Source organism: Nilaparvata lugens, chromosome 7, assembly GCF_014356525.2.
Source record: "Nilaparvata lugens isolate BPH chromosome 7, ASM1435652v1, whole genome shotgun sequence".
In the NCBI taxonomy this organism is placed as follows: domain Eukaryota; kingdom Metazoa; phylum Arthropoda; class Insecta; order Hemiptera; family Delphacidae; genus Nilaparvata; species Nilaparvata lugens.
This window is the reverse complement of record NC_052510.1, coordinates 53,415,425-53,442,847: the sequence shown is the minus strand read 5'-3', so window position 1 is coordinate 53,442,847 and position 27,423 is coordinate 53,415,425. Positions and strand designations below refer to the sequence as shown.

At 35.3% G+C, this 27,423-nt stretch overlaps 1 protein-coding gene across 1 annotated transcript; it reads left to right on the top strand.

Annotated features, from left to right (window-relative positions):
* The first annotated feature begins 1,117 nt into the window (after positions 1–1,117).
* On the top strand, positions 1,118–27,423 carry LOC111051651 (integrator complex subunit 7). The gene is made up of 17 exons (XM_039433154.1): positions 1,118–1,471; positions 5,246–5,375; positions 6,458–6,742; positions 9,155–9,284; positions 9,492–9,608; positions 10,387–10,624; positions 11,379–11,478; positions 12,983–13,200; positions 14,363–14,496; positions 16,124–16,257; positions 17,085–17,280; positions 17,928–18,122; positions 19,746–19,849; positions 20,226–20,315; positions 21,413–21,617; positions 24,756–24,950; positions 26,188–27,423. The coding sequence occupies exons 1-17, from the start codon at positions 1,381–1,383 to the stop codon at positions 26,410–26,412; spliced, it is 2,787 nt and encodes a 928-aa protein (XP_039289088.1). The 5' UTR covers positions 1,118–1,380; the 3' UTR covers positions 26,413–27,423.

Sequence of the window (27,423 nt, the reverse complement as noted above, 5' to 3'; positions counted from 1 at the left end):
ATCAATTATGGCATAGTGCTTTGGGGTCAAACATGCGGCTATAGAAGGATCCTGCTCCTGCAAATAAGGTTCTCTGTATCATCACCTCATCTCTTTGTCTGGAACACTGTACGTCAATCTTTAGGAGACTGTATATTATAGTCAGCATCTTTTTAGTTTGCTGTTACTGTTGAGAAGAGGCTAACATACCTTCCAGCATAGAGGACATGTACATAGCCACAACACAACAATTTGCCTCATGCCAGGCTGACTCGATCCGACTGAGTAGATCCCTGTCTATACACTTTAGATTTACAAGCATCAGGATGCTGATGTATTTCCGTGAGTAGGAGGGAAACACTCTCAATTCGTGAGAAGCTTAGCACTCAACTCCCTGGATGAAGAGGCAATGATTTTTGAGATCTATTACTGACCTTCCATTTTGATCTCAGTTTTTGTTATAAAGTTTTATTTTTGATGCAATCTATCCAGCAAGTGCTGGTTATGGAAAACTAAATACTAAAATTTAATTGATATTCCATGATTACCTAAGCAATCTACATTTTATACATTTCATGTTGTATAACCTTTCTTTTAACCATCTCTGTAGGTACTTAAAAATATTGAATACTCGATTACATTCTAAAAAAATTTCCTTTCCTCAAAGTAGAGTATTGCTTTTTAATAATAACATTTCATGGGTTTTGAATGGGTTTATTCAACTGATTTTATTTTGCAACATTTCTCATTCTCTGACATTATAAACAAGGATTGAGAGTCTCATGCTTAGTTCATATTTTGATTTTGACTAACTTCTGGACCCCTTCTGGTCAACTTCTGTACCCCTCTACATGTCTACGCTGACTACGCTATTCGGGATGAAATTAAAAACTTTGTTGCTCCATATTATTAGAAAACAGCGAATTTTCCTACCAAGAAAGGTTCAATAACAAACTGAATAATAATGTATTTCAACCAAACTGAAGTTTGATCTTTTATCGAGTAAATAAAAACCTTTCACTTTTTTTCGAGCAATCTTGTAGTTTGTAGAGGTTGTCTTACTTGGGTGCGAGGTCTGTCAACATCTCACCTCATTCAAAAGAGAATAATAGATAAGTTACGTTGGTAATACGCAATCAAATCATAAAGCGCCCAAGCCCAACCATTTTTAGGTTAAGTCGGTGTTCGTTGCATGCATTTTGTTTGTTGGTCTTTCCGATTCCGGAAACTGACTGCAACTGCATTGTTGCTTTATGAATAAAGAGGATTAAAATATCAATTCTCTCGAACCGCAGTTTGGAGTATTTTTCTTGTTGTCAACCGGCAATAGAAATCGTGATAGGCTATTCATGTTTGATATAGCCTTACTACTGGACTTGTGAATGTGAGATATTCTACCCGATGATGTTGAATCGTACAAATTCATTTGGAGAATCCGGTCTTGGTGAGCCAGAACAAGATGCTAACTCTGCCCTTACAGAATTGGATAAAGGTTAGTTTATCAGTCATTTTGTAAACTGCAGGTCTCACGCAGTTATTTTAATCTTACTAGTAGTTTGGAAAACAGTAGAATTGGCTACACAAACAGCACTAACGCCCGCCTATCCACATTCACACACAAACACATACAAATTAGATTTAGAGTACGATGATATTATATGCATTTATGCAAAAAGGATCGATGAAGGACGAGGAATAAAAGTTCTTTACAGTTTTGAGCTAAGATGCACGGTTGAAGAGATAAAAAATCTGAAACTTGAAATGTGGGATTTGAAAAAATTATCGAATTATAAAAAAAAATCAAAATTTCAACTTGTGATGTATGAAATAAGACCGCCTTGGAGCGCTAAAAAATAAAAGTCTCTTACATTTTTTAGCTAGGATGCACGGTTCAAGAGATAAAAAATATGAAACTTGAAATTGGTAATTCTAAATTTTGAATATCAAATTTTGATATATGAAGACCACCTTGGAGCGCTAAAGAATGAATAAAGGATCTCTATACTTTTGAGCTCGGAAGCACGGTTGAAAAGATAAACTTGATGAACTTGGATTGAGACTTGAAAAAATCGAATTCCTAAAATTAAAAAAAAAATTGAACATGTGATACATGGAATAGTACCGCTGAGAAGAATAAGCAAATTTGAACCTGATCCGATAAAGTACCGTATTGAAAAGTTAGGTTGATTTTTAGGGTAAAGCTCCTGAATAAAGGACCGTCATCTTGAAACGAGTATGAGTTAAAAAATGTAAATATATACGTTTCTGCACACCGTTTCAAAGTACTCGTATACCAAATTTTATCCAAATCGGACCACAACTGCGGTACAAACGAACGCCAATTGACTTGAAACATAGAAATCGCTTCGCTCATTCATGTAGGCTACATAGATTGACAGAGTGACTCGCTTGACAAAGTTAAAGGACCAAAATGAAATGTTTTTATCTTATCTGGCGTTATCTGATACTATGAAGTATGTAAAATTTATTTTGTTATATTTATAGTCAAACCACATGTTTACTAGTAGATAATCTAGTAATATCATAGTTAAACATGAGGCCTTGTATTAGAGGTGGCTATGGTATAGCCTAGCCCTATAATATAGGCCTACGAGTGTAATAGACGCACTGAATTTATTCGGTGCGTCTTCAGAATACATGGCCTCTTATGGGGCACGCCTTGAAGCTCTTATATTTTTCCGCATCAGAGACAAGATAAAACAATCAGCGCGTCTATGGCCCTGTACACATGACGGCTTTAGACACTGCGTTTGACACATACGATCACCTATTTCATGACCTATTGACATATTCACTACAAAAGCGCGCGTTCGACTGAGTGCATTTCAATGTGTACGTTCCAATGCCCAATATAGAAGCTCGATGTGCGCTGCAAACGTGGCGCTTGATGTGGAAACTACAAGCGCCGCGTTTTGCCGACGCTTTTTCAAAGCGTGCGTTTGCATATGATTGTACAATTCCATTTTTTCTATGTATGTATTAAACGCAGCGTTTAACGTCGTCATGTGTACAGGCCCTATGACGCCCCGTAACGTTAAAAAAAAATTCTGTCCTATAATTATTCTTGAAATGAAAAACGAATAAACCTTACACATTCACAAGAAGAATTTCACAAAGGAACACAGCCACAAAATTCCATGAAACAATTCCGAGACTGCGTTACAAACATTCACATAGAGAAAGCAAATGCGGCTGAGTTGAAACGTAAACTTTATTTCGTTTGATAAATTAGCATGTCAACGTCCCAATTCCTTTGCTGGTTTAGGGTGAGTTAAGGCGAAATGCAATGATATGGTATTGTGTAAGAACTTTGTACTACACGTGCGATCGCCACATGCCAGAGACATTCTACTGCTCCAAAAGACAGCTCTCCGAATCATCACATATAGCAAGTATGATGCACATTGCCAGCTAATCTTCCGCAGATTGGGCATCCACACAGTCTGTGGACTTGGCTTCATTGCTATATGTGAGGAAACATCACAACGCTACATCGAAGAGAGCAAGTGCACTCCTACAACACCCGGAGGACAAACTTTGATGTGCCGCACTGTCGTTTGTCGAAGGTGAAGGACTGTTTCCCCGTGCTGGCGATGAGGATGTTTAACCACTTGCCAGAGCCGGTGATGGGCGTTCGGTGAACATCTTCAGGTCCTCCTTGTCTAAGTGGCTGATTGAAAAGAGTTTCTATTTAATATCAGCGACTTCTTCAATGAAGATACTTGTAATCTGTAACACTGCCATCATGATCAAGTAAAGTGTGACCAGTGTTTTTTCTCATGTACAAATATACGGAATGACGCAATCCATCCTGGAATGGCCTGGTCTTTGATTGAGATATTGGATATTGGATCACTGTAGCTTATCTCCCATGTTTATTAGAATGTTCCGAGCTGTCAGTGCAAAAGGACAATAACCGATTGCCGTCTCGTATTCATTCTGCCAAACCATGAGTATGTGTCAGTAAATACATGCTGTTTAATGTCAAGGAAAACCCCGAAATCAATAGATAGCCGCCCTCTTAAGCCAGCTCCACTCTCTCGCCAAGTCGCTTGCCAGGCGGCTTACTATAGTATATACATCTATACGGGCGGAGTGATGGCGAGCTGTGACATAGTAGCCATCGTACACTCTCGTACTCGTTCTCAATAGTACGCACTTAGCAAGAGTATGGAAGCGGCATTGGATAATATACAGAGTGTTTCAGAAGTAGTGGCGAACATTCTAGGGTATTGTTCCTAGATGATAGGAAACTACAAATGTCATATTTGAAGTGCCCAAAACTCAGTGGTTATCCTTATAGCTGCCATTTTGAAATTTGGCATGAATGTTTATGCTATAAAAGACTCAACTTTAAAAAATAAATAGAAAAAATTTCGATGCGAATTTTCAAAATGGCGGCTATATTGAATTTTTGATTGCAAATTTCACGAAAACCGTTCACTTTACAGAAAATTTACAAGAGACAAAAAAGTTCAGAGATTTCAAAGATATCTTATTTATTAAGATTGGTCAAAGAATAACAGAGAAATTAATTATTTTCTTACTGCATCCATGACCATGGATCATCTGAAAAACATTGTAAAATTAGCTGGATGGCCATATGTAGCCATACCGAGTTTCAAAGCATCATCTTAAATACAATAATTGGTATTGAAAATTTAATATTTATGTTTAAATAGTGAAAAGTGGTCATGCATGCAGTACGAAAAGAATTAATTTCTTCGATATTCTCTTCGATCAGTATCAATAAATGAGGTATCCTTGAAATCTTGATAAAATTTGCTAACTTTTTTGTCTTTTGTAAATTTTTTGTAAAGTGAACGATTTCGTGAAATTTGCAATAAACAATATTTTAAACGGCCGCCATTTTGAAAATTCACATAGAAATTTTTTTTTTATTTTTTAAAGTTGAGTCTTTATATCATAAACATTCATGCCAATTTCAGATCAATACAACATTTCTTTCTTGAGATAAAAATTATTAAGTGAAAAAAACAAAATGGTAGCTATAAGGATAACCGCTGAGTTTTGGGCACTTCAAATACGACATTTGTAGTTTCCTATCAATTAGAAACAATACCCTAGAATGTTCGACACTACTTCTGAAACACTGTATAATCTCTTCCTTCACATAAATTCACCTTGTGATAATTTATTAAATATATTTTAATAGGCCTATAATGAATTTTATTTATTCCGAACTACAAAATAATATTTCAACTATGAGTATTTTCTCTTTCAGGTTTACGTTCAGGAAGAGTTGGCGAGCAGTGCGAGGCAATCGTTCGTTTTCCACGTCTGTTTGAAAAGTATCCATTCCCAATTCTTATAAATTCTTCCTTCCTGAAGCTAGCGGATGTATTCAGAGAAGGGTGAGTATGCTACTATCTAGCACAGTATACATGCTGTGAGATAATATTATAGGTACTAATAACTAACCATAGTTAATTCACCAAACCTATGGTTTTATTTTACAATAGTTTTAAAATTATTTTCTCGTTACTAATATTATTCACATTCAAAAAATGGTAGCTATAGCTTTTCCAAAGTGGCTAATGTTCAACAAAAAAATTTAGCTGACTGTAGGTTTAGTAACATTCTTTTAAGTATGAAAAATAAGAAAAATGAAGCACTTAAATCCTATTTAAACTTACACCAGTTTTGAAGTTATCCATAATAATTATGTTAGGCGAAATATAGTAATACTTTTTCATAATGGAAACATAACATTTTTGTAAAATATCACTTAATTCGGTGATATTTATTTATTTGAACAAAAAACACGTGATTCACAAAGATATGTAATACACCAATTAGTTTTTTGAAAGGTTATCTAGTACAGCTTAACAGCATAGAAATCGCCTTAGTTATCTGCACACGTTGTTATGGTAGCTGATTTGAAGTTCAGTCGAAGCACTCTCGTAGGGCACTTAGCATCCTCGTGGAGTCGATTTGTGGTAAAATAAAAAGACAAAATTTGGCAATATCTTTGTATTTTTAAAAAATCCAAATGGCTATAGAGCTATTATATTAGCTTTTTGTTAAATGTTGAATTGTTGAAAACCTATGGGAAGTGGGAAACTAGTGCTTAAATTTTAATCTATATAAGAACAATAAAATATTTAATACGCACCAATATTATACATACTGTATTGGTTTCAAAAAATAGTTGTCATACTAATTATAATTAGCCTATAACCATTACTCTTCTTGAAGAATGTGCTAGCTAAATAAGTGACCAGTAAATGATTTCAATGTGAAGCAAGCACTTGCTATTGCAGAATACATATAAAATCACAAAACAAGATAATCACAGTGAATTGTTGTTACATTGTCTCAATCAGAAGGTAATTTCCACTGATAGTTCCACGAAATCTCTATCTAGTGTCGTCAAAGAAAAAAATGTATTCATTTTTCTTGTGTCTAACAAGTATTGTCCCTTTCAATTTCTCAGGAACAATTTTCTGCGCCTATGGGTCCTGCGGGTGTGTCAGCAAAGCGAGAAACATCTGGACAAGATCCTGAATGTGGACGAGTTTGTGCGCCGAGTGTACAGCGTGATCCACTCGAACGACCCAGTGGCACGGGCGCTGAGCCTGCGCACCCTGGGCAGTATGGCCGGCATCATCCCGGAACGCCAGCATGTGCACCACAGCATCCGGCGCAGCCTCGACTCGCACGACTCGGTCGAGGTGGAGGCCGGCATTCAGGCCGCTATGCAGTTTGCCGCTCAGTCCAAGTAAGTCACAAATTTGATGTTGTTTGTGAACTACAGTATTATCCATCATGCACAAAATATTATTGTACAATAATATATATCTATATATATTATTATATACCTAATTATAACATCAGGCCGCATTGTTTATTAATTTTACTATGCCTTGTCCACATGTTGCCCAGTAAGGCTCAACACACACTACCTCGACTCAAATCGTGCGACTCCAGTCGAGGATACTCCAGTCTCTCGACCTTACAACTTTTTTGCTCATTGTCACTACTTCAATTCCATGCTACTCAATTTCTAACCTTACTTTATTAAAAAAATAAGATCCAATTCGTCACTACTTCGCATGTAACAAATTTTATAATAATTATTATAAATATATGTCTTATCTAATTCTTATTATTGTCTAAAATGATAAAACAACACTTTCATACAACATAACCTCATTTTCATTAAAAATGCATGGTACTACGCAACTCAAGTCGAGGCTCGACCAACATCACGTCGAGTCGACGCTCGACTCAGTCTCACAGTCGTGAGGTCGCGGAGACTAGAATCGACTGGTCTGAGTGTCGCCATTTGAAAACACATGCTGCGTCAAGAAGAGACTAGAGTCGCAGTCCCTTCTCGACTTGAGTCGCGTGTGAGTTGAACCTAAACTGGCCTAGCCTAGTAACCCGCGTAGGTCAATGAAGACCAGTGCTGGCAAACCACCAATCCACACACTGGCACTGGTCGACATTGGGCCAACATGTGGATGCGGCATTAAGGTTCGAACCCACTAGAACGTATCAGACACGGACCGTGTCAGACCATGCCAGGCACGTAAAATAACAACTATGCCCACTACACCGGATCAACAGCGGTCTATGCCAGTACATTACGCGTATGGTACGCGTATGATACGGGTATGATACGCGTATGATACGCGTATGATGCCCGGTCAGAAGTTGTTGGGAACGCGTCAGTTAGCAAGAGAATGTAGCGGTGAACTGGTTAGCAACGCGGTGCATACGCGGTTACAACGGGGTTTGCAGGCGTCACGTGCCATGCAAGGAGCGTTCCGTCACAGACAAAATATACTGGCTGACAAATGTTGACCTGGACGTGCATGGCACGCTCCGTGCTTGGCCGGTGACGGAACGGTCTAATGGGTGCATTACATATCAAATGATGCAAAGAATATTTTTTTGCATGTGTCGGTACGGGCACGGTCATGGTATGATACGTTCTAGTGGGTTCGAACCTTTACAGTTGTGTGTGGCCTGATGTGATGAGTAGATACTGTATTGTATAATATTGCAAGTCTATGGGCCGCTTTTTACTTTATGTTCAATTCCAAATCGATTTCAGTTGTTTCAGAATAGCCCATTTTGATCATCGCTTGTAGTTCATAGTCTAAGGCCCGGTTGCACAAAAGTCGTTTAAATTTTTATCGTAATTAATCTCACGAGCTCCAGTCAGAGAAGGCGTTTTTGAAAAGACGGCTTCTCTGATTGGTTCTCGTGGAATTAATCACAATTAAAATGTAACCGACTTTTGTGCAACTGGCAATAAATCCTCATTAGGATCCCTCACACTGCCATGAACTATCGGTCCTGGATGAAGTATAACAAACGTGAGGCCCATTGACAGCTTATTCAGGGCTAGGTGGAACCATAGAGAAACAATAGCGTAAGTAGATATCCCATGGTATAGGGCGTTTATGTAGCAACTTTTAATGTTATCTCAAGCCGATTACTGTCGATTTTTACTGTTTTGTTGGGGTGAGTGTATGAATGGCACAATATGAGAGACTACCAGCGTCATAAAGCTTCACAGGAAAGAACTACGTGAACTATCAGCTTGAGATAACAGTAAAAGTTGCGACATAAACGCCCTATACCATGGGATATCTACTTATACTATTGTTTCTCTACGGTGGAACCTTCCCATAAAATAGTCTCTCTAACAAAAAGCTAATAGAATATTTTTTATGACTGAAGTTGTTTAGGTTGAATAGTTGAAGTAATGCCTCTGAAATTTTCTTGAAATGTAGAAACAACTAAAATATAAATGTATGAGTACGAATTTTGTTCTTGGTATTTTCTCAGACAAGATCTATGGATACACTTGAAAATTTCTGTGTAAAATCAATGAAAATTTGTAGTATTATACATGTAGTTGCTATCTTGTATCAAAGCTTGATACAAGTCGATAAAAGAGCTAGCATGTGATAGTACATATAGTTAGCTAGATACAAGCATAAGAACCAGATAGAATGATTCTACATATGACTGTGTAATGAGGCCCTTAACGTAGCAAGTTGGTTTTTAGGCTGTGTCCAATCTATCATGAAATTTCCAATGTAACTAGATACATTTGTATTCTAGGTGCATTGCAGATCTCTATTAAATTTTTTGAATAAGCTTCTTTCAATTCCAGGTCTTTCGCTCTGAGCATGTGCAACAAGATATCAGACATGATTCAAGGTATAGAAACGCCAGCTCATATGAAACTGCAGCTCATTCCCATTCTGCAGCATATGCATCATGACACATCAACTGCTGCCATGGTAAGTCACACACGATATCATCTTGGTGACAATCCGGTTCTTCAAGCTCATATTAACTGACAATCATACTAAATTTATTGAATAGAAAAAAATGAAAATTTCATGTCAAGGCTTTCAAATTGTATTTGTACTTTCATTATTACTTTGAAAATTAATATTTTCTTTTCATTATTTCGTGATTATATACGGAATCTTCTGCGTTTTCAGGTTCGTCAACTATGTACAGATTTGTTACCTAAGTATCCTGCTCAAGAGTTTGTTGTCACAACTTTGAATACGCTAACTCGACTCACATCGGCTACTCTCGTGGAAATTCCTGATCAGGTATTACTTCTTTCCATCATCATTCTTAAATCCTCCTTATCCATTCTTCTATAGTAGTTGTTTAATGTTCTTGTTATGTATTTCTCCTGCTTTTATCAGCTTCCTTCATCCTTTTAATCCTACTCTCCTTTCTTATTTTTTCTGCCAGCTTCTTCCTCCCACTTCTCCACGAGCTTCTTCTTCTTCCGTCTGCTCTCTATTTTTGTCTTCTCTCATATCCAACTTTATCTCTTTTTATTCTGATTCGCGACTTTCTGCTCTATAACCCCTTTATTACTTCAATTTCTTCATTCTTTAACATTTTCTTCACCTCTTTTTCTACTGTTCTTGTAGAGGCGGACCAAGAAATACTTTGGTTTATTCTGCTATTACTTAGTTCTATGTTATTCAATCGTTGAATTCACTAAAATTAATTTTAAGATTTTTTAAAGACAATAAGTTTGTTTTCATACAATAAATCAATTGAAAGTTTAATAAAAATTCAATTTTAATAAAAAATGCAAGGAAACACCTCAATGCTCTTTTGACTCTGTTGACCAGTTTTATACTCTCACGTTCCAGTTCCATGCAACCTGATACATAACTTACAAATTTTATTCCTCTAACCTGTGTACTTCGGTATAATTGGAATGATTTCTTTGTTTTAAAATCATTTTCATGTTTAGAATTATAATATTATCCACCTCACTGCCACGTTATGTAATTGATATTTTTTCTAGTGTTTTAATTATGTTCAACTAGTTGCCTCTGGAACTGATTGTTGTGATTTTGATTACAGGTGGATCTTCTGCTGACCTACCTGGCATCGGACCCGCGTTGGGCGGTGCAGTTGGCAGCACTGCGCGGCCTGCACGAGCTGGCAACACTGGCACCGGAGATCTGGCCCGAACAGTGCATCAATCAGCTGGTGCAGGTGGCTCGAGACTCACCCTACCAGAAAGTCGTCCTCTGCGTCCTAGACGTGCTCATACAGCTCACCAAATCGTTCTCCGTCTGCCATACATGTATTCAAACAGGTAAATCTATGTGTCTCAAGTCTCGTCATTTTTGTTCTTATCCTGAAAAACTTATTCGAAAGACTTGAATCGCGGAACACATGATAGCCAGTGCAACTTAAATATATTAGATCAATTTTGGCATGCTATTTGTCAAAAGAAAGACCATTGTAATAATCTTATTAATTTGCCGTTGAATAATGATTTAGTTGCATATGAGCAACTAAAACTAGTTGCAACTAAGCATAGTGATTTTAGAAAATCGCTTGAGAAATACAGCTTTTCGCTATCAATTGGGTATATATGAATAGTGGATGAATTTATGTGTTGAATGAAAAAGACTAAGAAATTGTCAAAAAACCACAGACAAAAAAAATTTATGTGATGTTGTAAAGGTGATGTGGGAAATATCCTATATTAAATGAAAACGATTTGATATTGTCAATACCACTGATTTATGAAAACAATTTGATGTACTAGTTCCGGTTCTTACATCATTATCAAAGTCAAGTAAACTGAGAAGGCTAGTTTACTAGAGATTGATAAATGTGTAAACTAAGAAGACTAGTTTACTAGAGATTGATAAATGTGTAATAATAGAAACTAGCATCTCAAATTATTAAAAAAAACAGTGGTTTTGATAATATCAACTCTTTTTCATTAAATAATAGTAGATGAACTGTTTTGCTAAGTATAGGCAATTATTAAAAGAAAATATTTTATTGGGACTACTCAATTTCAAGATTTCTTACCTTGCATGTTTGAACTCTTACAGGATCATCTGTGATGGACTTCTGTGGAGAGATGTCGTATTCGGGTGAAATGAGGGTGGCATCAAAAGCTATTCAAGTAGTTACTCAGCTAGTCTGTATAAGGTAAATACATCATTTTTAATAACTTACCAGTATAGATCCATAATAACTTCACGTTTATGAGTTATCTTAATTCACACCATTTGGTATGTTTGCGACAATTGAATGGAATTTAGAAATTTATAAACTATCCTAATTATTCATAATATATTTCAAAACACAATTTTGGGTCAATCTGTCTAGTAAATACTGCTGAATTGTGAAAACTTTATCTGTGACATATCTATGAGAAAAGCATATTAATAGTCACATTATCAAAGACTTTTATATGAGAAATATTTATGAGTTTCATCTACAATTTTTAAAAATAAGATATTCCCATTGAGAAATTACATTCATGTTCTCTTGTAAAACATTTATTTTTAAAATATGCTGATAAATTTCCATATTCCTTTTATTAGTAGTTGAGTTTTCCAAGGTAACATCTCATGTTTTAATATTTTCTTTTGTGAATTAATTTCAAACCACATTAGTTATTTGTGCAACTAGTGCGCAAAGTGTCAGTTTGCTGCACCGAAAGAATCGTTCACGCAAGAGCCGTAGGCGAGGGCGGAATGGTTTCTTGAGTGCAGCAGAGGAACTTTGCGCACGTATTTCACATTACATTTTTCCTACAGTTACCATTGAATATGAAAAGTGGTTGATTATGGGTAAAATGATGGCTGAAATCCATCAAATGTTTGTCTGTATAATTTTGTTATTAATAACAACTTTAATTTATTTTAAACTTGATAATCCAATTGAAAATTTATAATCGATAATTTATTCAAATTAAAAATTAAATTAATTCAATTAATTTGAATAATTTTGAGTAAATCTTAATTTCTAAATATGTTTTTCAACCAATCAATTTATGATTGAAAAAAATATTATTTGAAATAATTAATAATATTCAAAATGTATAATTTAATGAGTTCTCATTTTTATTTATTTGAAAATCAGAAAAAAATATAGATAGAACAAATTCGCATTCAAAATACACGCCAACACTGTCAACAGCTGATTGTGATGGCTGCAAGATGCAAAGTATTAAGAGTACGCAAAGTAATACTTTGCGCATTAGAGCGGAAAAGTGATTCTTTGCGTTCTGTAATCAGTGCAGGAATGGTCACTTTTTAAGGTAACTGTAGGAAAAAATATTATTCGACATGAAAACACAAAGTAATAGTCAATCATCACAATATCACTAAATCTCACCAAACACTGTGTCATTATTTCACATTGTGAAAGAACGTTGGAAAAATTTATTGCTAAAGGCGTACATTGACCTGTGCTTCTCTTCAATTCCAAATAGCCAAGTATTATTCAACATAATTTAAAAGCATTGGAAGTTTTATTTATCTCGTCAAAGCTTGTTTCAAGAAAACTATTATTTAATATTCATCCCAACTAGTCTAAAACTTTGTTAGATACTTTGAAGTATTTTGAAATAGATTCTACACACCTCTGTAGCATTTAGAAGAAATTTGGTACAATGTTGATTAGTGACGAATGCTCTGATTGGCAGCTACAAAGAGAAGCTGCAAATCCAAGACGTGGACGGCTACATAGTGATGGTGGAGAGCCTGTTTCTGGCGGTGACTGCGGCCAATGAGGACGATGCGAGCGAAGCGGTGCTGCGGGTGTGTCTCAAATGCGCCGTCAGCCTGTGCCAGTGTCACCGGCCTCTGTGTCCCAGATTCGTCTACCTCATTGGCTCCTGTCTCATCGATTCTACTGCCACAAGTCAGTTGCAATGCAACACAATTTTCAGTAGTACTACTGATGGTAGCCGTAGGTTTTCAACGGAAATAACCGTATTTGAAATAGTTCCAAATATCGCATTAAATTAATGTTGTTAGAATATGTTATCATACACACCAGTTTAAGGTATTTATTCAGATATGAACAAATACTACACCTCATCGGTGTAAATATTACACCTCGTCTCATCGGTTCTACTGCGACAAGTGAGTTGCAACTGTAAATAGCATAATCTGTAGTAGAACTACTGGTGGAAGGAGTATTTTTTTCAACGGGAATAACTGGTCATTATATTAGACATTAGTTCTAAAATAACGTTTTAAATTACTCAATTATTGATGTTGATAGAGTATGTTTTTTTTATGTATACATTCATAGTTCTTAACTCATTCTCAACTAATTATGAATGATTGGACCAGGAACAACAGGCTTAAAGCTCAAAACTGTCCCAATATTTTCGATAGAAAAAATCCAAAAATAGTTTTGTTAATGTTATCATACACAACAGTTTAATATATTTATTTATTCAGTCATGTACAATTATTACACTTATATGATAATGTACAACAGGCCCAAAATGTCCCTTTTCAAATTTATACTGCAGTCCAAATCAAAATCTAGGGTAAGTTACTATCACCTGTTGAAATAACAATACACTTAAAAAATGAAACAAATTTTCAATTAAATTTATATTATTAATAACTAATATTCACAGAATGTAAAAAAATTATTCAAAAAGCCTGAATTTTGAATAAAAATGGAAAATTTCTAACCAAAACTTCACGCACTATGTAGAACTGGTTATACGACACGGTATTGACACGTTACACAGTAATAATTATAGACACTTTTTCCTTTAGTTTTGATTCATAATAAAATGAAAAAAACATTGATTTCAATCCTTTTTATTTGTATTCATGAGCTTTATATTATACTAATTTGTGCATGAAGTCAATCTTTTTTTTAAGTTTTAGAACTGTGATCTTAATTACATTCATGTAAATGTATTTTACAATGTGTATATTTATTTATTCAGCAATAATAAAAATACGCCATAAAATGATTGAGAATGAAAAAACAGGCTCATGGTATTTACTATTCCATAATTATTATAATGCAACATTTTTTTTTTTAAATATTACAGATTCAACGAATGCTTTGCTATGTGAGGCGTTGGGGGCTATTGGAGGACTTGAACCAAGAGCTTTATTTATGTTCCTACCTGATATTCTCAACAAAATTAGTAAGCTCTCGGATACAATGCAAGCTCATTCCAAGGTATGAAACCGTTAAAATAAAATAATTTTTAACCTTCAACTCTTGATTCATTACGGCACAGCTTACTTTCAAGCCAATTATTGCAAAATTCTTAATTTCCATTTATACAGATCAAAGGTGTGTTAAATTTTCATAAGGTTAGCCGCACACCACTTAATCAAGACAAGACATGATCAGACACGTTTAGTCACAATACTTCACATTGTTGCTTAAGACGCAACTCACATTGATTAGTCATTGCAATTAGACATGTCTTCATAAGCAACTATGTGAAGTATTGTGACTGAACGTGTCTGATCATGTCTTGTCTTGTCTTGACTAACTGGTGAGCGCCTAGCCTAACACACTAATCACTTGAATGAAGGTTTCAATGTATTTAATCAGAACCACAGGGGTCATTTTTCTCAACTTCCGATCACATATATAATGAGATACTGACAAGCGGTAGATGGATGATTTTCACAGATCTGAACAGCTTTTCATCCCCACCAAACGCCCTGTGATCGGTGCGACCAGATCGTCAATATTGTTGTCGAGCTATGGACTCTGAAACATGGCCGCCTCACTTGAGTCTGCCACCATGTGCTATTCGAAAAAAGGCAAAAGTTCAGCATAAATCTAACAATTAACCAGGCCATATTCAAGTTTACGCAGGAAACATTATAAGTGATTATATTGTACGTGAATGGTGTCGGAAAAGAGTCTCGGACCGGTGTCGGAAGACATGTCGGAAGTTGTAATGACTTCCGGAATCATTGTGACAACTCAGCCTCACAGTGCCGGTGCAATTAAACGACTCCTCCAGCAAATCAAATGGGATAATAACACCCACAATACAAACCTGTCTTACCTACTACTAGCTTAAACCTTTTCCCCAAACTCAAAACCTGACTTCTAGGGCAGAGCTCTCAAACTAACGTCATAGCCCACTTGATCTCATTTGGCGACAGTATTTGATGAAAATAGGGCTTTGGTAGGCTGGTCCACTGGTATGACAAATGCCTCAACCTTCACGGCTATTATGTTGAAGAATAATCATAAGTTTTTTTTTGTGTAGTTGAGAAGTTGATATTGTGGTAATTATTCATTATTGAATGAAAAAGACTAAGAAATTGTCAAAAAACCACTGATTTATTGATAATTAGAAAGACCAGTTTCGGTTATTACACCATTGTCAATCTCTGATAAACTTGGTTTAAACCGGTCTTTCTAATTATTAATAAATCAGTGGTTTTTTGACAATTTCTTAGTCTTTTTCATTCAATAATCATAAGTGTAAGTAACTTTTTGTGAATTTTTTATACATTCGTGTATAAAGTATGTTTTGACAGTCGGAGGTTGAAAACAAATGACCCTATAAATACATAATAAGAGTCACGCCCACTTCTAATCTAGCACTGAATTTGTCATAAGCATTGATATTTTAGCTCGTATAAATTAATTTCAAATTGAATACTTATTATTGATCGAAAATCCAAATTAAATGCTGTGAAATGAATAACATTGTACATAGCAATGAATTTTAAAGCAAATGAATATCTTGACCTTGATTATCATGCAATATGCAATCCATGCTAATTGAATAAACCCCTTCTTTGGCGCTATAAACTTGTTATTTATTTTGTAGGTAATGTTGTGTACACTGGTATTTCAAACGTTGACTCCAGCGCAGTGGACTGATGAAGCTCAGAAGGCCATCGATCTTGTTGTCAAAAATACGAACCTCTGGGCCAGCTATCGACTGGGCCGTTCTGCAGCAAGGTAATCACTATGTCTATGTAAATGTTATTTCTATATTTAACAAATTTTGCAAAAATTATGTGAGCCTGTAAATTGAAATTGAGTTAATTGTGATGCAGTTTTGCGCCAAAACATACTTCATTGTTCTTGTATGAGCAGGTTTTATTTATTTTTCAATAATAAGGTCAGAATGAAAAAATAAGCAACCTGATTTTATATTAACGTTTTTCAGAACTCAGTTATTTTTGGGTTGGTGATTACTAATTTGACTCACTGTGACCCTATGTAACACTACTCGATTCCCGGTTGTGTTAATGGGAAGAATATTATTTTATATCCTTTCCAGAGAATCGACAATTATTATTCTTTGAAACACCGCCGATTTATGTAGTTACATTACAATATTATATTATCGTTATTCAAATTGCATTCAATCTTTATTCTCATTAATTAATTTTCTATACTTAAAATTCGTTGAATAATTATCAGTAGTGTAATTTAATGTTAATTAGTGTATAAGCCAGTATATAGGCCTATTGTAACATACATAAATAAATAACCTTAAACTAATCTAATCTAGCTAGTCAAGTATTCAATTCCAGTGTTGTATCAGTCATAATACTTTGGTGGCATAGTAGATTAGAATCCCGCTCCCCAAATACTTTTAGCTAATGAAATACTTTTTTGCTAATCACTCCCAACTTCTTGGATTTTTATGTATTTGGACCTTCGTTCTCATGTCAAAAACAGTGTACCGTATATAAAGCAAACAATAACATTTTATTACCATTCTGCAATATTTTATATTATTTCCTTAATGGGATTTTAAACTCATTGTTTTGTTTCAGATACGGCCATTTTCGAGTTTGCGCAAGTATAATGTCGCAGCTTTCAGAGCAGGTCTCATCAGAGAATCTGCATTTCTGGTTGGTGACACTGGTCGAAATCAGTACCGGCGAAGCGGTGCTACTCTCCTCTATTGATCTACTCGACAGATTGGGCCAGGCTATTGTTCACTACAGTAAAGCATTGGCTGCTATCAAGGTGGGTGTTTCCACATAGGATTTGCTGAATCTATAATATAAATTAAGTACCTCAACTATATCATACTAATATTACAATAATTAATCAATTTGAATCCTTTGAATAGGCTATGTTTGTTTTGATCATATATTAAACAAATGAAATACTAAACGATATCACGCTTCCATACTACTGATAATGATGATACTTTATGCAGACTTATGTATTCATTGGGATATACGTGACACTATACTACACAAACTGCTTGTTAATGACCACTTTCAAATCATACTTGAATTACAAGATAGCAGTCTGATTTATACTGAGTTGAAACCATTTGAATTCTCCATGTTAAAGTCTTGGCACATCGGGGTGCAAATAGTTACTGCTATGTCGCAATTCAAATATTTGAAAGTCTACATATTAATTTGATAATTGCAGTAAGAGAGAATTTTATAATTGGTATGAAAATCTTTCTGTTTCATTTCAAGCTATAGTTAAGACAAGTGATTGCTATAGGGTTATTGCATAATATTGCTGTAGGAAACATTAAAAACAAGGAAAGGTATCATTTTCTACTTAAGTATCATCACTGACTCCAATATCATAGTTTGATTGATGCTGGAATACTGTCTTGATGGTGGAATAAAAAATGAGGCTGTTTGCAGGCAACAAGTACAGTGACGTCATCACTAGTGTTCCAAGCCGAATACATTGAGCTGCGATGGGAGATGCTGCAAGCATGCGCACAATTGGTGTCGGCCTGCAACAGCCTGAGCACGGCTCCACCTCCCGCCATAACGGCCGCCATTGTGCAGGCCACCAGGGACGAGCTGCAGAGGTTTGGGCACATCACTAATCAGGTAAATGATCTAATCATACTTATTTCGCCAATGGATGTTGTTAGTTGTTGAGAAATTATTCAATAAAACTTTATTCCACTCATTGATGTCAGTACTTGAAGAGAAGATCCAATGATCATCCGATTCTGCCCCTTACGAAATATATTCAGATTGAAATGATTTGACGAGATACATATGGACGTCGTAGAACCAATTCATAGAACGGATGTCGGCAGGGATGTTATGCGCAATTTTGTCCCTTCCACGTCTCTCCTATGTAAAAAATGGCATTATGCTCACAGAAGAGATATGGGCGGTTATTTATTCATAATAGCTCTTCATTATTCTGTCAAACAGGAATAATGTGAGATTTTAGTTTAAATATTCATAGTATTAGTCGGGCTTAGTACTGCGTCCTGTATAATTTATTTATTTATCCATTATAGAGCAAAGAAGACTACAGGCATTAAGTCCAAAACAGTCTTCACTACAATTTACAATCGTATTAAGCAAGTTAGTAAGAAAAATAAGAGATACCGTACATGCAATTTACAATAAATAATTCATACGATAGTTTGTATACAATTTTCTCCTATATTATTTCTAGTTTTTACAGTTGTTCTATTTTTTCATAAAACATGCACGATGTTCTTCATATGCATATGAGCACGCGAGTGCTATTTAAAAACTGTAGCATAGGTTCAACTTTATTCTAAGTGTTCAATGAAATCATATTGAATCCCGATTAGCTTGAATGACAATGAATTGAAACGTATTGTAGACTTCTTGTTGAATGCTAATAATTTGGGCCTGACAAACTCATTGAGTTCGTTGAATGTTTTCGAATTCATTTCCAAGATAAATTTGTTCGAAATTGAAATTATATTGTGCTTCAAGTGTTGTGTTGTGTCTGCGTTGAACCCATACAACTACTGTACGATTTTGAAAAGAGGTGGATATCAGCTCATAGTTCAAAACAAATTCATATATTGGATATAATTCTGGAATAAATTATGAACATGAAGGTGCTCTAGCTGAAAACTGAAACCTCTTCTATACAGCAGGCTCCAGCAGTATGTGAATAACATGGCTTTTACAGAACTACTCGCGTTTGGATTCAATTGATGAAAGTATTTTGGGAAAAATAATAATAATAATATCGAGTGACCTGGCTGGCTCAGGTCTGGTGTCAGAGTTTTCAGGTCGCAACTGATCAATTTCAGGGCCTCTGACATGACCTAACGACTGCTTTTTAGGCAGCCGGGACCAACGGCTTAACGTGTCCATCCGAAACACGGGAGTGGCCCGAGATAAATATCTTGCCCGGGCCGGGATTTGAACCCAGGCTTCTGAATCATAAAGCCAGCATCTGATCCACTCGACTACGGCCACTCCCGGATAAATAGAAAAGCCTTTTTCTAATTTTTGGTAGAAAACACTTCCAGGTAAAAGCCTGTTGTTTTTTTCAGTTGTGAATGAGTTTTTAAACCATTATCCAAGAACTGATTTGCAAATCAATAATTTGTATTAAAGGCTATCATTTCCAGATTGGCAGTTTAATTCAATTCAATCAATTTGTGTATTTTGTGTTAGTTATTCTTACTTATTTTTCCCTTATTAGTATATTTTATTTTATTTTTGAAGCTGAGAAAAAGTGCCAAAGAATTTCGAGCGGTCGGTGAAATGTATTGGAAACTGTACCAGTCTGCATTCGACGCTGATCCCTCGACGTTGACGAATCTTCAAATGTATCCTTTTCAGACTCAATTGAAGCAAAAAGTATAGAACACTGTTAGTAAAATTGATCTGCCATATCTTTATCATTTATTTTATGGTTGTATAAATCATACAGTAAGGTAGCCTACATGTCGAAATTAAGCTATTCACAAATTTACATTGAAATTTTAACTCGTTATAAAAAATTTACTATTCAATTTACAGCATTTCTAAAAATGACACACAATAGTGAAGAATTTCAGTGATTGGATAGACATTTTTTATTGGTCCTTGGAAAAGATAATATTGCTAATTTATTACTGAAAGAACTCTATTTTATTTTCTAATCCTACGTTGATCATCCGAAAATAATTATTTCCTTTACTCGAAACTTTGTCTCTTCATCAGACTGCAACACATGTGTATGCTGATGGCTTACCAAATAGAATGTGTAGCACAGCCCAACCATCAAGGTGATGAGCCTTCATTGGATATCGAGTAAGTTGAATTCCTTTCCTATCACAAGTTTGGTTTTTGTTTAAAATACTTTTATCACCAACAAAGTCTTAAAATAAAGTAAATTCCCATGTTGGTGGGGAGTCCCTAACTGGTAGGTCCCTCATAACCTGAATATATAATGTAAGCCGGGCTCCACTACTCACAACTTTTATATATCAGCCGTGACCAACAATTTAACGTGCAGCTGTATAAAAAGCCGTCTTGATTGCAATATTATAAAGTAATATTGTAATTGAATCAAGACCAATAGTTGGACTTTTAGATTCAAGGTAGAAGGTGGATAAAGAATAAATTTGTATTCACTTTTGGTCTAACAAACATTATGATTAATAAAATTCAATGCTGATAAAAACTACTTCAATGAAAAATATATTGGATTTATGCTATACATTATATCGACAATTTGACTTTTTCAATTAAGACTCTTGGCTTTTAGTTAGCCTTAGTGCCGGTTGCACAAAAGCCGGTTGAATTTTAATCGTGATTTATTCCACGAGAACCAATCAGAGAAGCCGTCTTTTCAAAAAAGACTTCTCTGATTGGTTCTCTTGAAATTAATTTGACCGGCTTTTGTGCAACTGACGTCTTTTAAAAAAAGTATTCTCCGATTGGTTCTCGTCAAATTAATCACGGTTGAAATGTAACCAGCTTTTGTGCAACTGACGTCTTTTCAAAAAAGTATTCTCTGATTGGTTTTCGTGAAATTAATCACGGTTGAAATTTAACCGGCTTTTGTGCAACCGGGCCTTAGTCTTTCTCTCTATAGCTGAACGCTACATGTTTATTTAGTATCTTGAAAATCAAACTATAGAGTTTCTATAAATAAAAGTACCCTTTTTAAAATTGCTTACTCACAATTTAGTACATAATAGTGAGTAAGCAATTTTAAAAAGTACAATTTATAATTGTACAATTGTACAAATGTACAATATTTAGTACATAATAGTGAGTAAGCAATTTTAAAAAGGGTACTTAGATTTCTATTTTTATTTATATTCAAGAGTAGCCCTAACGGAAATAAAGACAATAAATTTTTCTATTTGTATAAATTGATTTGTTTTGTGTGATTATTGCAGCTTAGCCACGAGCTGTTTGGAGACGCAGCTAATGATCTACAGTTGTCAAGCAGTGAGCAGCCTTAGGAGAGCAATGGATCCCAGTCTGAAGCCCATCACCCATCATCACATAGAAGTCCTAACCAAACAGGTCGAAATCCTCATCAAAGGTCCTCTGTGCCTACCACGCTACTTCTTCCAAGTTCTGCAGTCCACTAGTGTCAAGGTACAGTGCACGTTTGTTTTTAATTGCGATGTTTTCCGTTATTTCATTTTCATGGCAGCTTCTTATGCTGCCATATAATTTACTTATGCTGCCATATTTATTTTTCCTTTTTCCTATTTTATCGTTTTGTATTCGAAGATGTATCTTTGTTTTCATATGGCAGCATTTTTCAGTTCAACTCAAAGATAGATAGATTCAATTCTTTTGCTATCGGACCATACAGTGTCATCAGCAACGTCAATAAAATATTCATAACACTTGACACTTGATTTATTTATTATAAAGAATGTGTGAAAAACTCCTCAATGTGTGAAAAGAGTAGAAGGGTTTGCTCGCAGAAGATCAAATAGCGATTTGCCGAACAAAGAGACTGGATAATTTTTTATTGACTCTGGCTACCTATTGTAGACCAAATTATTGTATATTCTAATGAAATGATTGGTCTATATTATTAATTTTAATTAAATTAAATCTATTAGTGTTTTATTACCACTAGGTACTTCAATTATTGTTATTTTTTTAACTACCTACTTTACGGTTCAATTTTGTTTATTGTCAAGATTATGTGTGCTCAAAAATAAACAATCGAATTTAACAACCTATTCTATTCAGTACTAATATTGTAATGACTAGTTTTAGAAATATGAGTTTTTTTTCCTCAAGCAAACTTTGTGCTGTGAGATATGGTGAATCTCCAATGGCTTTACATTAGTAAATCTTAAGGTGCGTACAGACTTTCGCTCTGCTCCGCAACCGAACGTCACTCCAGCAGAGCGATTGATGATGATCTAACATCTTCCGTAACGTTCATGATGGGTGCGTGGGCGGAGCGACTGTGGTTCGATGATGGTACGAGGGCGGTACGAGGGAGGAGCGTGCTCGGTGCGGGTTGGAAGCGCGAATATATGTACGCAGCTTTACACTAAGCTATGAAAAAATATTAGAGGAGCCATAGTAAATAGAAGACTGTATCATAGATAGAAGCTGTATCATAGCTATTATAAGCTATGCGAAAAGATTTAGAGGTGCCATAGTAAATGGAAGACTGTCTATCAGAAGATATCTCATGACATAGGTAATTTATGATCCAAATTTCAAGCCGATTACTGTCGACTACTGTCTTTTATTACTGTTTTGGCACGGTACGTTATGAGAGACTACCAGCGTCTCATAAATTCACGAAAAATAACTACTATCGGCTTGATTAATGAAATTTGGAACATGAACACCCTATCCCATGGGATACCTTCTCATGCTATCTTTTATTTATGACTTTATATACCACTTGCATGTTTGAACTAAATTGCGGGTGATTCAACCTGTGATCATCTGTTTTACATTACGACTCCAAAATACTGGCTAATTGGAGTTTGAAACATCAGTTCGGAAAAGACATGATTTTTCCGTTAGGGCTACTCTTGAATATAAGCAAAAATATAATTCAAGTACCCTTTTTAAAATTATTTAGTCACAACATGTTTCGGCTATATAATGCCTTTATCATCATTACTTGATAATCATTATTGATTATTATTATTATAAGAATCATTATCACTTGATAATGATGGCATCATATAGCTGAAACATGTGAGTAAACAATTTTAAAAAGGGTACTTAGATTTTTATTTTTATTTATAGACATCAATTGGTATACATTTCATGACCACTACCGTCAACTTCTATATACCGTGAATTAAAAAAAACGTGATGTTCATTCTATCACGTTCTTTAATTGGAAAGATGAAGATTTCTTCCGGAAACTGGTTGTCTAAGGCTGGCCACTAACGACAGAATATATACATCATGAACATGTGTGTACATACGTGTCTTACATTATTTTTGTGTCATTACAGCGAAAGTCTTTGAAATTTGTATTTCTTGTTGTTTATTTTCTCCTCGCTACTACTCTATTCGTGGTTAAATTATTATCTCTGTATAATTATAACTTGTAATTTTCCAGTGGTTTATCTGCTGTCAAACAGCTTTTGTTTTTTGTTCAAAGCTTCTCACTGATAACAAAACATGCATGATGAACATGTGTTAGTGTGCATGATGTTCATGTGTGTACACAAATGTTCATCATACATGTTCTGTCGTTAGAAGCCAGCCTAACAGATGTAAAGTTATAGTCGATTGAAAAAGGCTAGGTTCACTGTAGGTTCATAGCCATGGCTGTAGTTCTTCAACAGCCCTTGTAAACCCTCTAATTTGGCTACTAAAGTCCGAGAGATATTACTTTTTACATGACTCTCCCTCGAAGACAGAGAGGCCCGATGCTCTTTCCTTCACTAATCACTGCCACTACCTAACATCATTCTCCCTAATTTTGTGTCAGCATCCAATTGTGCGTAGCATGCTTGCTCCTCTCCACTACTCTGTCCATGCTACAAACTGTGGAAGGAGAAATCAGTTTCCCTTGGAAAGGAAGTCTTGGGCTTTAGTTCCATAGCCGCTCTACTCTCCATATAGTAAAGAAGGTGATATTGTGGTGAATATTTATGCATTGAATAAAAAACTACTTCAATTATATTTTCTAGAACCACTTATTTATAGGAATCCTATTATATTAAGCGAGCAATTTCTGTATATCTGTTTATATTTTTTATTTTTTTATCTGGTTATTTATGTTCAACGGATCTCGAAAACGGCTCTAACGATTTTCACGAAATTTGGAACATAGTAGGTTTATGATATAAAAATTTTATTGCACTAGGTCTCATCCTTGGGGGAACTCGCTGAACGACATTAAAAGGATAATTCATCCTTGGCTGAAACAGCTGAGACTTTGGTCGTCTGTGGATAGTAAAAAGTGAGCGAGTGATTCTGTGGAAAATAAAAATATCACATCCCGGAAATTCATAAGCTGACTTATAGCTAGCTGTAAAATATAAACACGATCATTTTAGAGAATTGTGTTCTGTTTATCAATAAATAAAAATAACGAGCGAAGCTCGGTCCCCCGATATTAAGTGTAATGTTGTTTAAGGTTGTTACAAGGCTATTTATTACTAAGAAAACATTAATACATCATTGTCAATTTCTAATCTGTATTGTATTTCATTAATTTGAAGTAAATTATGTTAATTAATTCAATAATGAATGAATTGTTGACATTTTATTTATTAATGAATTGTGTAGTTGGCAGTTTCGCCGCAGCCGCGCGTGAACGGCGAATGGATCAGCGTGGCGAGTGGAGCTCAGCTTGCCGTGAAAGTAGAGGGGGTAATCGTGCATGGCTCCTCCCCGCCGCCCTTCCGCCAAGTGCACGGTGTCCTCCTCACCCTCAACTCACAGCAGACTGCCAGGCCACCCTCCACCAATCACGACGCCAAGGTAATCATTCATAGCAACAATCTATACATATAAAAGCGAAATGGCACTCACTCACTGACTGACTCACTCACTCACTCGCAGAACTAAAAATCTACCGGACCGAAAACGTTTAAATTTGGTAGGTATGATCAGTTGGCCCCTTAGAGGCGCACTAAGAACGGATTTGGAAAAATTTCCAAAGATACGCCCAAAATCTGCTTTTTCCCAGCGTTTTTTCTAGCGTTTTCTCAGCTTTATCGAGAACAAATGAACAGAAAACGCTGAAATTTAGTACAGAAGCTCAGCTTGAGTGTAATAATGTTGTGTTAGAAGGAATTTGCAATAACGTCAAAGATACGCCCAAAATGGGATTTAGGGGCAAAATAGGATTTTGCTTTTCAATGGCAATATGCTGGTATCAGTCAAAAGATATTTTTTTTTTTAATTTTAGAAAAATATTAGTGATATCATTAGAATATTATGATACTGTATCCACTGGACTTTCTGAAAGTAAGGACACTTGACGAACTGAGATTTTGACAAACTGAGACCCTACCAAACAGCTGATTCGTGATCAACTGAGATTCGTGATGGAGTGGATGTGACCACTACCACCTACATTTGCATAAATTTAGGTGGTAGTGTTGTGACCCGATGTATTATTGTGCCAACTGAAATTCGTGATGGAGTAACTGTGACTCGATTATTGTGCTTCAATTGAATAGTAAATAGAAGCTGAAAATTTCACATTAGAAAGATTTTATCTGATATTAAAAAAATATTTTAAATATCATTAGAATAATAAGGCCTAATTTTAAGAGTGATTTGTATGCATTTCTGGTTGACAAGACATATTATAGTGTTGAAGAGCTTTTAAATGATAGGGTGTTATAATTTGTTCAACTGTAAAATTACAGTTATTTGTTGTATGTAAAGTGTAGAAGAATGTTATAATTTAAGTGACGTGCTATATTTTTGTAAGCTTCTGTTATTCTATCTATTCAATGTATTTTTCAATACCTGTTGACATGGCCAGTTGTAAAGTGTTTTGGCTTAATAAAATTGAATTTGAATATCATGATATTGTATCCACTGAACTTTCTGAAAGCAACGGGCACTTGACGAACTGACATTTCGACAAACTGAGACCCTCCAGCTGATTCGAGATCAACTGAAATTCGGGATGGAGTGGATGTGGCGCGATGTATTATTGTGCTTAAATTGCTGCCTTTATTCAATGGTTATTGAATTGTTGCAGATGGTGGACAACAGCATATCGCTGCGACAAAGTGTGGTGCCGCACAGGGACTTTTTCGCGGCGCAGTTCCTGTTGGCGCTGACCGGCGGCGGACAACACCAGGTGCTGGTCGAGGCTGCAGTCCTCGACAAGGACGGAAACATCTGGAACACCGGACCCAGGACCACGCTCGCCGTCAAGGCGCACGAAGACGCCAACGCTGCCCGAGCTAGGACCAACTTCTAGACTCCATACATTTCCTAATCATAAGTAACTGCATTAGTTTGCTATTTCAGTTCAAATTTTAGAAATTTACTATATTTGATACATAGAAAAGCTACATTTTTAATCAAAATTCAGCAATTTCAGTCCAATTTCTAGAAATTTCCTATATTTGACACATAGAAAAGCTACATTTCTTATCAGTATATTTCATAAACAACTGCAAAAGTAATTTTAGTTCAATATTTAGAAAACATTTCCTATTTTTGATATTATATAGATAGAAGAGCTCGTGGACAAAGTCCCTTATTACGTTTCCCTTATTACTTTTCTAGCTACATAGAAAAGGTTAATTTCTAATCAAAATTCAGCAATTTCAGTTCAATTTCCAGAAATTTCCTATATTTGATACATAGAAAAGCTACATTTCTAATCAGTATATTTCATAAAATAATTGCAAAAGTAATTTTAGTTCAATATTTGGAAAAAAAATTCCGATTTTCGATACATACATAGAAATGCTCGTGGACTAAGTCCTCGTATTACGAGCCTTTTTGATATTTCCAGTAACATAAAATTACATAATGAAAAGGGGAAACATAAAATAAATACAACGCATTCCACTACATCCAGAAAAATTTCCAGTAACTAATATGATTGGAAGGGACAATGTATGAGTTAGAATGAGGAAAGTTCATCAAGGGGTAAATACTATGAGATAAGATGATACGTAAGATGATCATAAGATGATGAAGGGTAGATACTATAAGATACCTATGAGATAAGAAAAGAGGAGGGAATAGTTGTAAAGTTGAGATAGTAGAAATAGTAGAGCTCCCAACTAATGATGATCTCAAATCAAAGATGAAGCAGCATAATTTACCAAAAGAGTTTTTGAATGTAATGTAGTCTAGCATATCATACCACTACCCAAGCTAGAACCAGCTTCTAATTTCAAACTGGAAAAATTTCCCTTTACAATTATGTTTTATAAAAAACTGCATTAAAAAGTAATTGTAGCTCAGTTTCGTAAAA

Coding starts and splice junctions, on each gene's coding strand:
- LOC111051651 (XM_039433154.1), top strand. CDS start 1,381: ATGATGTTGAATCGTACAAATTCATTTGGAGAATCCGGTCTTGGTGAG. Junction 9,285..9,491: donor ACACATCAACTGCTGCCATG/GTAAGTCACACA, acceptor CTGCGTTTTCAG/GTTCGTCAACTATGTACAGA. Junction 18,123..19,745: donor TTGGGCACATCACTAATCAG/GTAAATGATCTA, acceptor TTATTTTTGAAG/CTGAGAAAAAGTGCCAAAGA.